At 34.3% G+C, this 11,374-nt stretch overlaps 1 protein-coding gene across 7 annotated transcripts; it reads right to left on the reverse strand.

Moving 5' to 3' along the window:
• Window positions 1-677: 677 nt before the first annotated feature.
• LOC131039729 (uncharacterized) lies at window positions 678-11,046 on the reverse strand. Of its 7 annotated transcripts, none has more exons than XM_057972566.2 (12): window positions 10,368-10,524; window positions 10,020-10,085; window positions 9,033-9,583; window positions 8,809-8,945; window positions 8,543-8,702; window positions 7,201-7,278; window positions 5,330-5,696; window positions 4,838-4,950; window positions 3,620-3,784; window positions 3,263-3,402; window positions 1,261-1,353; window positions 678-1,006 (listed from the first exon to the last, which is right to left on the reverse strand). In XM_057972566.2, the coding sequence occupies exons 3-12, from the start codon at window positions 9,117-9,119 to the stop codon at window positions 844-846; spliced, it is 1,503 nt and encodes a 500-aa protein (XP_057828549.2). In that variant the 5' UTR covers window positions 9,120-9,583; window positions 10,020-10,085; window positions 10,368-10,524; the 3' UTR covers window positions 678-843. The 7 variants fall into 7 exon arrangements, with proteins under 7 accessions (XP_057828549.2, XP_057828547.2, XP_057828546.2 ...); XM_057972564.2 differs by lacking the exon at window positions 10,368-10,524 and adding an exon at window positions 10,292-10,360; XM_057972563.2 differs by lacking the exons at window positions 10,020-10,085; window positions 10,368-10,524 and adding an exon at window positions 10,902-11,046.
• Window positions 11,047-11,374: the final 328 nt, after the last annotated feature.

An 11,374-nucleotide genomic window follows, 5' to 3' on the forward strand; every position in this document is an offset into this window, starting at 1 on the left:
CTACATATATTAGGTTAATACAAGGGGTGCTTATACGATACAATATTTTGTATGACCTGGTGTCTTGCATACGCTTTTAAAACTTGGGGCCTTAGAGAGCCCCATATGTTACGAAAAGAAGGATGGGCAACTCATCAATAGCTCTAACTCCTAATTTCATCATCTTTTGCCATGTCACCTTCATTCCCAACTACAAAATAGTGGTAGGTATAATAACAACTAGAGCTATGCCACAGCCAAAATCCTATGCGCTCACATACTTATATATATATATATATATAAGAGCAGTCAATATAGCATTGAAGTAGGTTATTGAAAAATGAGACTGATAATGAAGTATGCAGGGTTGTGTAATGCACTTAGAACCTTTATCTGCATAATCTTGGCTTTAGAGATAGAGTTCAGTCTCTTGAAGAAGCATTAAGTCTCCATCCTGATGCTTCTAAACTGGCATCTACTCCATCTAAATTATTGATTACTCAGCTCAGTTACCGGTTATCATTCTGTGTCATAATCTATTATTCAGATGATTATGAGCTTTTGCTAACAACATAATAACGTGTAGATAGAAGGTACATTTTATTGTCACGGAAGAGAACCATAACTTCCATCTTCTACAACGTAGTTGTTTCCTCGAGGTAAAAACTTGTCGCTAACTAAACATTTAAGAAGAGAGGTTTATAAAATACCAAATAAGAAACAATTTTAATTAATTCAAAATCCCCTTGCTCAAGCCAGACAAAGCATACGTATATGTTTGCATACAAATCAATGGCAAAAAAATGAGAGACTGACCTAAATTCTATCCTAAGCAAAAGTCAAATTAAGTGCTACAGGATTGTCTTATGAACGTGAGCCGAGTGTATTGGATGCTTTCATAGACTTCCAGGATGACTCCACACGTATTAGATGCAGCTTCTCAACAAAAGGCTCCAGAATTTCTGCTTCTTCCACAGGAGCAAAGGCCATGCATATACTGAGCTCTTGGACAGCTTCTCCATACCGTCTGTGGGAATGCAGAACGAACGAAATTTTAATACCAAAACTCTGTATGCCTAGTGATACAGTTATTAAAAAAAATGCATAATCTGCAATATCTGAAAATAGAAATCTAGCTCCATCACTTCAACATAATTATCCTAATAAATCTTCATCAAAACTTGAGCGTAAATTCAATACCCAAGTTATAAATAGAACACAGGATCCTAAGATACAAACTGGGTCCATTCAAAGTTGATACTAGAAATAAAATGTCATCACCTGCTATAGTACAGGAGCATGCCATGATCTCTCCGCAGTACCCAGTTATGTGGTTGCAAAATTAGCAGTCTCTCGGATGCCATAATGGACAATCTAGATAAGATAAATAATGAGATACAGCGAAATCAGAGTGAGGCACAAAATTACAGTCATTCGTTGGCCCTAACTTCAAATCAAATAATATTATTAGACAGATTCATCATAATTTTGCCTCTTCTATACTATGCGACTCCTAGACATAAAAAGTTATCACGATATAATATTATAAACCACTCCTAAAATTATATACTATTGATATCTCAAAACACCAAATGTTATATGCTAAGATAGCTGACATACACATTGTGATTCAAAGTCATGAAAAATCTGAAAAAGCCTAGTACACCATCAGTAATGAAAATACCTCGAGGGGAAAATAACCAAAAATGGAAATATGATCCATGATGGACTCCCTTGAAAAAGGAAGGAAAGATGACAAACAAACAGTACCATTAAACAGACGTGTGGAAAGAAGAAATTCAACGAAAGCAATGAGTCTTACAGAAAGAAAACAAATTAACAAAGCCATAAAATTAGAATGAATGTACAATTATCATCCTTCCTAATACAAAATTTAAAACACATCACAATGACAATAGAAACTTTAAGAGGTTCATCATCCAATATAGATTTCTGCAGACGCAAAAATCATATAGCTTAATCTACACAAATATAATAAAAAAAGCTGGTGACTTACATTCCCTTTTAATGCCAAATAGAGATTCAGGAACAGTAGTTGCTACACAAAATTTGAAGCAAATGATACAAAACAGTCACAGACCAGATTGATCCGAGACCAAAGCTTCAAACAAAATCTATAATACCATTAGTGATATGCAGAAAGTATCCAGACTAACTTCTAGAAAAGAAATAAATTCAAGTTCCCAAACATTTTCTTACTGAATATGGATAAAGGGTAGTAGCAGTTTAACATGTGAATTTCTATCGTTTGTAGCATGCTAGTTAGCATAACTAGTAATAGCTCGTTTGTAGCATACTAGTTAGCATAACTAGCAAAGTTAAATCAAGCATGATATAGCTAGACATCACGGTTACCAGGTTTCAACATTATGGGCTTGCAGGGTAAGCGCGCAGAGCCATAAAATGTGTCCCTCTGTTATCAATATATCTACATATGTATATATATACACACATACATATATACTTAAATGCACACAAGCACAAATGCATATAAATACACACACAACACATAACAAAACATTAGAAATATTCGAAGTTGTTGTAGCAATGTTATAAATTGCTACTGTTATTCTGAATCTTCCAATGTTATTAACACACAAAAAGCCCTCCCACTTTCCATGAACCGTGCTCCAACTTGTTGCATTCAAACGGTGGTCAAATGAGCGCAGATCTCCAGCAAAAATTCTGGTTGTTCAAAACTCTCCCTCCAGCACTTGCTGCAGTGAAAATATAGGTGCAGCAGTCAAAATGAGAGTCATAACATTGAAATAAGGGAAAACATTGAATCGGTTTGTTTTTAGGGTGAAGATAGATTAAGTTCATTTACTTTTTTTTATCTTCTGTTTATTTTTTGAGTTTTTTGGGAGTCTCATGTATTGCGGAGCATCTTCTTTTGAGAGAGATTAAGCTCAAAATTAGGGTGCATCCCTTAGTGTCTCAAAACATCCCAAAGTGCATCCACTACCAGTACTTAGCAAATGGGATACAAGTGCATCACATTTTTGGTGGTTTTTAAGGCCTGCACTCACACCTCAGTTACATAGGTATATTTAATTTTAAATATTTTGCATTACGATCAGGCATCATGCTAACTCAAGTGGCATAGGATTCAACAAAGATGAAAAACAAAGGACCGATTACTCTGAATGAATATTGAAATTTTTTAGGGGCAACATTCAAAGATGAAAGTGGGGACATATAACATGAAAGCTATAATTCCCAACACCAATCCCAATAATCAAGAAAGAAAGAAAAAACACACCTTAGTTCCTCTGGCCGCAAGGTTAAAGCATTTGGACTGTCAACTTTCTTTTGTTTCTCAGAAGTATGACCCACGGGTCGAAGTGGCGAAGTTAGCAACAATCCAGGGTGTGCCCTTGAAGCAGATTTCCAGTAAAGCCTCTGCGAGAACCAACCAAATTAGATTAAATGCATGATGCCTTTTATCTAAAGTTACATCTGAATAAAAATATATATAAAGCCTAATGTTTTTTGAAGTCATTAAGTTCACACTAGGATTTAATTTATCCTTCAACTTCATATTATTTCAGAAGCTACAAGGTTATCCCATTTCAGATGCTCCATTGAACAAATGCCACGTTGTGTTTGATAAACTCACTTTGAGATTTGCCAAAGCAATTGCGGTGATGTCTCTGTTTGACCCAAGTTCAATACTGGGAAGCGATCCACTATTCAAATCAGAAGCCTTAGATCCAGGATGCTTAACACAATTACCATTTACTCTAGCAAACCAACTTTCCCCTTCAGATAGTTTGAAGAGCTCCTGAACAAACACACCTAAAATAGCATTAATTGAAAAGCTCAAAAATATAATTTATTTGAGAGAGGTCTTTAAAGGAAAACTAATATTCTGTGATGGATCTAAATCTATGGGACTCATCTAAAAGCGCTAGCATTGATTCCAACTATTGCACAATTTTGCAATGCATTGGTGTTTGCACAACACGGAGAACCAACACCCATATGCATATAGAGCATGTCTCATCTATAAGGCATACAGAATTTTGTGTTGGGCTATTATCGCTAGCCCCGGCCCCATCTGAGCAGGGATTGGCATGGTGACGAGCACTTAGAAAATGAACCATTACTGAGGTGTAATATTTTTATCTAGTCTTCCAATCTCAAAACCAAAAACAAATTAAAATTCCTATCTGAACAAGAAATTGGAAGAAAACATGACAATTTCTTCTGAGAAATCCAAAAGACCCAACAAAGAATGTACATAATTCCTTCTTTTTTATCAAACTTATTTAGCTACTGCCCACATTGTAAAATATTGTGCACCACAAATAAAACTCTCTCAAATATGTCTTTTGGCTTGCCTGAACAGCCCAAAGAACCAAGGACATTTATTCTCAAGGTATGATTTTTAAGCTGAGTTTTCCTAGTCAATTTATTTGATGGATGTCAGGAAGAAGAAAATTGAAATTAAAAACCCAATGTGATTCAGTAACTTAAAAATTTCAGAGAGCATATGTAATAGGTCTCCTGCCATTAAACAGTATGCTTAGATAAATGATTAGAATGTCCATAAAGTGAAACTAGAAAGTGAGAAACATCAAATGTGTTCTCCAATGTTAATTAAATTTGACAAACAACATGCATAAAATGAAAAACATGAAAGTAATACTCTTGAAAGTTTTACAGCACATAATACTCTTAACACCTAAAGCTGGCTGGATATCAAGAACAAACCACCAACTAGGATTAACATTACCACACTGCTTTCAACATTGATGAAACAGTACAGACGCTTAACAAAGTATGTGAATTCAACACACAAGCTTGCTAAACAATTGAGAAGATAATAACAAACCTCTGTGTTGTTAGTTTCGGGCCATATCAAAAAATCCTCTCCAATTCGTGCTCCTACAATAGTAACTCCAAGTCTCCGGCAAACTTCAATATATATAATGCTTAGCATTATAGCTGACAAATTATTTCAGTACTTGTTAGAAATATTATTTCCATCAACATACATAATGCTGAGAAATATGATGTTACATTTTTTGGTGCTAATTAGAAAGTTATTTCCATCATAAAAGTATCAAACCGCATAGTTTACAAAATTTATGCAACATCTATAGAAATATCCAACTTGTTGGACACAAACTTGCTTCTTTCAATGCTTTAGTATCCCTTTTAACAAAAAGATAATGCAATTTGAATTGAAAATAGAATACAAACTTCCAAAGCATACAGTCAATTGGCCTCTGCAGTTGACAATTTTACATTTTAAAATTCAACCTCCAATACAAGCATAAATTGCACATATAAATAGAGCTAGGAAGAAAGTAAAAGAAATTACCACTTCCAGATGCAGAACTTAGCACCGTATGCAAGTATGACTGTTTTGGATCTTTCAAAACAGATGATCTAGTGAACCCTCGTAAATCAAAGAGAACTACATTAACTGCCTCCAAAACTTCAGCCAAATAACATCCAATTTCTTTTGATACTAACTCTGCTTCTACCTGTCTTGCTATAACATCAAGCTCAGAGAGCCATGATGTAATGCTTTTTCCATTCAGAAGAAAAGCATCTAAGCTACCTTCATCAGGAGGCTGCCTATTGGATCTGGGAACTTCTCTCCCTTCGCTTAGAACAGAATGAGCATCCATATCATGATTATAAGAAACAAATGCTTCATCCTCTGCAGCAATCAATAACATAGCCTGCAATAGAATTTTGCAACTCGTGAGAAGACATTGACATTTGAGCAATTGAAACATCTCTTGAGCATAAAACCAAATATTTATACGAACAAGTTACTTAGCATAATCTTACAGAATATATCCAGCAAAAATCTAAACTGTGGAAGAAACAAAATAGCAAAGATGCAAAAAATATAAGAAAAAGATGCAATTCAGAGCTGCAAATCCGGCACTCGGAATGATAGAAATATTCTTGAAAAGTAACCAAACAGCACATGCAGCTTTACAGTAAGCTGACTTTAATACATGAAATGGATTTAGATTCCACAATATTGTTCTAAAAACATGAACAAACCCATATAATATTATGGAAGTACATCAACCCATAAAACTTTGGCAAGCCTGATCCTTGCAATGAATGTTATAGCTAACAAGGCACATATTTCAAATATCAGGAAATCTTAAACAAAATAAGCCTGCAAGTCCACACAACGCATATTGAGTAAAAAGCATTTAGTACATTTAAAGATGAATTTTCCCACGCTGCATGCAGAATAGAGGCACCTGTTCATGCCATAAACAAAGGAAAATGTCCTACACGGAAGCCTCCCTAGAAAATGACAGCATATATATAACAAAATTACCAGTCTCACCGTTGCCCACATTTCCCCTAAAACAGAATACTAAAGATGCCCTGAAATATAATTTAGCCTCACATAAGCTCTCTAAACAGAGAAACATACAAATGGCGAAGAGCAAAAGACAGAATGGATGAAGCCAATTCTTATGTCATAAACCAAAATGTAATAATGATATGGATAACAAAATTCCACGAATTTGTGAAACTTCCCCAGACAAAATGATAAAAAACTAATTACTGGAGGAAACAGTCAAAGGTACAAGAAATTCAAAAGCAAAGATGTTTCTGCAATTCTAAAGAATCATGCAAAGAAATAAGGCTAAGATCAATTCCAAACAAATTGTTCCGTAGTGAGTGCAGAGCTAAATAAATGATAGCCAGACAACAAGCTGCCAAAATGTGGCTCCCACACACCAAAACTAAATAAGATTGCTTAAACAACAATAGGTTATTACTACGTTTTCTATATCCAGCAAACTAAGGAAAAAAGGAACCAGGAGGAACCGATTTCTCAGAATCAATTCACTAGTTTAAGGGAGAAAATAGCGCAAACTTATTAATGACTTGATGGCATTCAATGTTTCCTATCAGCCATTTCTCTAAAAAGAGGTCAACCTTGAACTGGAGCACATAACAACGTCAAAACCAGGGCAAGGCAGCTAACATTTTCATGAAACAGAACTCGACTTGCTAATAGAGTGTGCAAGAACAAAAACAAGTGCTCTATGATATATATAGAACCGAATAAATTTGTGGCAAGATATGTAATATAAGATACTTCATTGACAGTATCTATAACGTGACTCAAGGCTATCAATTGAAAAAATAAAAAAAATCTCAGGCTATAGATAATAATTAATAACAAACATTAGTTTTAATAATTACCTTTGCAAGAGAAACATTTCTATCTTCAACACGAAAAGAAATCTCATCGCAGAATCTTTTCCTTGCAGTCTTCAATACCTGCCAATGTCATAGAAACCATTACAATTAAATACAACTAAAGCTATATTGAAATGAAGATTGCCAACAATAGCTGTATATGAGAAAAATTCAAGGACGCTATATTGATGTTGTCCGCTACTGCAATGAAGATTTAAAATTGCAAATTCACAGAATTAGCTTCCTTTGTATGAAAATCCGTGCTTTCATAAGTTTAATGGCAATTTTAGTTTCTAAAAGAAGAATACCAAATCATGGATACCCCACCCCAAGAAGCATCAAAAGGCTAAAGAAAAAAAGAATACTAGAGATTGAATTGGAAATAATCAGATGATTTCCTTTGCGACTTGAATTTCCTTGTTAATCACCCCATGACCACTTCCTTATCAGGAACAAACTCCATACAACAGTAGACATGTTTACTCACCAGATCACTAAATTAAAGTTTTAAATATTAAAATATGATTTAAGATAAAGTGAGAAGAATACAGAAACTAGAAAAATTATATCAAAAACAATATTTCAAAAACTACCAAGATACTGATCTGTTGCCTTAATCTTTTCTGAATGTTGATTCTTTAGGCATTAAGAATAAGGAGTGCATGCATCCTGGTAAAGATACCATTTCTTCTTACCAAATATCTTTCTCCCCCAAACAATTCAACATTAAAGTTCTAGAATTGAATAAGGGCAATACCAAATATCTTTCTCCCCCAAACAATTCAACATTAAAGTTCTAGAATTGAATAAGGGCAATAGCACTGTCGATTAGGATGAGCTCTCAAGTGACCAGATTTTGGGGCTTCCAAAGAGAAGCCTCATGTTTGATTCCCCATGAAACATGATAAACTGTTGAAATTGGATAAAATACCACATGCAACTCATTGGGTGTTGTGTACCCCAAAAACAAAGCCAGTACAAGTCCCAGATGAATTTGATTAAAGTGATAACCTTTGGTCTAACTGAATATCGCCCCATAAGGGGAATTTACCCCAAATAAATAACAAAGAATGAAATCATGAGCATAACAGGAACGCATAACAATTAAATGACAGTAATCTTAATGGAATAACATAAGGAAGACAAATTTATTTCAGAAAAATGGTCAGTAAGGTCGTAGAAACTGTTTGAAATTTTTTTTTTATGATTTTTCAGGATTCATGATTAATGGTTCAGAAGAACCCATCTCTCACAACAATGACTATGACTCGGGCATTTACTTTTTTATATTAAAATCTGAGAAGTATAAACTCTTAACAGTACCATCTAGAAATAAAGGCCTTACACTTTCAAAGAAGTTTGCAGGGTTGCAGACCTCCTGATTAGCTATGCTTCTACTCATCTGACCCCCGAGAGCACTTAGAGCAATGGCAGGTCGCCTAGTAACTTGATTAACTAAAATCCTTTTATGTCCATCTCGAAACCTTAGACTGTCACGTCCACACCTGAAAATGAGCATTACTGCACGTTAAAGAACAGATGTGAAGCATAAAGCACATCTAAGTGGAAATTCCTAGAGTTACAAAGAAAATTTATCATATGGACTATTACCACTGTGAGTGATTTAAACCCAATCTTTGAAATGTAGAGGCCGAAGGAGAAGGTAAATAACAAGATATACTTTCACCAGAAGCCCTGACCCTCGAAAAAACGGATACAGAGCACACAGTCTTCATCTTTACCAGACTCTAGAATTCAAAATAAAATTGAAAAAATCAATTCTCTGATATAGCTTCCTGCAAATCAAAATCAACAAATAAAGATATTTCGAATACCTTGGGCAAATCTTTGTTATTTATTTCAACAGAAGTACAATGGACTGGTTCTGGAATAGATGAAAAAGAAAACGACGATATCGTCATAGGACAAAAACACCATCAACTGCTTCTGATTATTACTACGCTCCTTCAGAAGGGAATCCGATGTCTCTGAAACTTATGTTGAAACAAGATGCCCTTGGCTTGTAAGAAGCGTCAACTAAACCAGGCTTCAAACATAAAACAGGCGCGACATGTTTACTGGTAATTTCATCATTGTAAGTAACGAAAGAAGCTGGTGCCATCTGACTAAATGAAACCAAATCTTTCTGTTCTTTAACCATTAACTCCGTATTTTTCAATACAAATTCTAATGTCGGCTGACGAGAAGAAGCACAATCGAACGACAAAAGGTAGGAAATTGCAATATCACTCCCTCTTGAAAATTGCAAATTTCCAGGTTTGCAGGTCGCTTCTTGGATCTATCCAGCTCATTTTGGATGTCACAGACGTCAGACTACAACTTCAAATCGAGATCATAAAAATACCCTGTTTCGTAGTAAATGTATCTGCAAAATAAACAGAAAAGAAAATACATATCCGATGTTATGTATAGTTTTTCCACGAACCCAAAAACTCTACAGATATTAACTGACAGGAGCCAATGTAAATTTCATCATTCTAGAGTCAAAAATGACGCGCTTAGATCAATCAAATTCAAAAACACATTTAAAAGGCGAAGAAAATAGATTTTTCAGAAATGAGCTCAAAACGAATGAAAATGTTGTCAAAGATCAAAATCGGTCCGGATACATTCTATTTCCAGTCAAAAACCACAAACCATTTATGAAAACAGCCTAAAACCAAGCGGATTCCTCACAATAAAGACGAAGTTTCATCAAGATGCTCTGATTTCGAGAAAGTCGGACAAAGTCACCTCCCAAATAAGAATCAACGCATTCGGAGACTCAAACGCAATAAAAATAAAAGCAAACCGCTACTCACATCTCATAAGTAACTCTTTTTAGGTAAAATAAATCTTGAATTCATCAAATTTTGCAGCCATTTCACCTAAATTAAAAGTGAAAATCATCAGAATTTTTCAGTCATTTCAACCAAAACAAAACTGAATATCGTCAAAATTTTCCAGCCATTTCACCCAAAATAAAACTGAAATTCATCAAATATTAATGGAAAACAAAGTCGGCAAATAAGTGGTTTCCACATAATACATAGAAAATTTCATTAAAATGCACTAATTTCGACCAAAGCCTAACCAATATTCTTTCCAAATAAAGAATCGTCTTCCAAGTACACTAAACTGTAAGAAAATAGAAGCAAACAGCCACTCACAACTCGCGAGTGCCATTTCAGCTCAAATAGAACCGATATAAAGCAAAATTTAGGCATTTTTGTCAAGATAGCCGATATTTCATCCAATGCGAGCAATAACAGACGCAAATTCACGAATAGAGGCTCGTAAAGATAAAATTTATAGAATAGCTAATCTTCTAGAATGAAATTTTTATTTGTTTTCTTCTGAACTGAATCTGCTTTTTTTCTTTTCTAGCAAATATCCGCATAAAATTATACAAAAAGACAATAGACATGGAAAACGACACCCTCAAATCTGAAGCGGGATTTCAAAACGATATCCGCTCTCTGTGGAGACCAGCAAAGCATACAAGAAACGCCAAAGATAAATAGAAATCGTAAAAACGCGAAGCAAAATTTCAAAAGAGGGCGATAAGCATCTTACCCGCATATGAAGCATGAAACAAAGAGAACTTGTCAATGCATTGAAGTAAGTAAGTATTTATAGCCTAACCAGATAAGGCTACGATCTATGGCCTCCAAAAAAAAAATTAATAATATTTAAAATCTTACTGCTTCAATCTCTGTCAAAAGGCTGACCTCGCGCCTGCTGAAAGAACAATCAACGGCATCATCATACGACATAGTAAAATTTAGGGTTTTATATGAAAAAATTTCTTAGATCGTTTCCCCTGATTAGACCCTTCGCCGATTGATTTTCCTCTGTAATATATTTTTAATGAATATTGTTTTTTTTTTAAATATAGATTATTTAAATAAAAAATAGTATTGACGAATTATATTAGTATAGAAATTCAATTGATTGAATACATTTAGTAAAAGTGATGGTATGTTCTTGATTACATAATCTAAGTAATAATTGTACCGTGAAATTTGATAAATGAATATTTTTCAATCCTTAGCTTTAAGCTAAAAGAAATTGATTAGTCATGCAATTTACAATTGTATCTTCAATACTATCTATTTCATATCTGTATAGTTATGTACTTTCTATTTCAAATTGAATGATTGAAAGGAAAATTTTA

This window comes from Cryptomeria japonica, chromosome 6, assembly GCF_030272615.1.
Source record: "Cryptomeria japonica chromosome 6, Sugi_1.0, whole genome shotgun sequence".
Classification (NCBI taxonomy): Eukaryota; Viridiplantae; Streptophyta; class Pinopsida; order Cupressales; family Cupressaceae; genus Cryptomeria; species Cryptomeria japonica.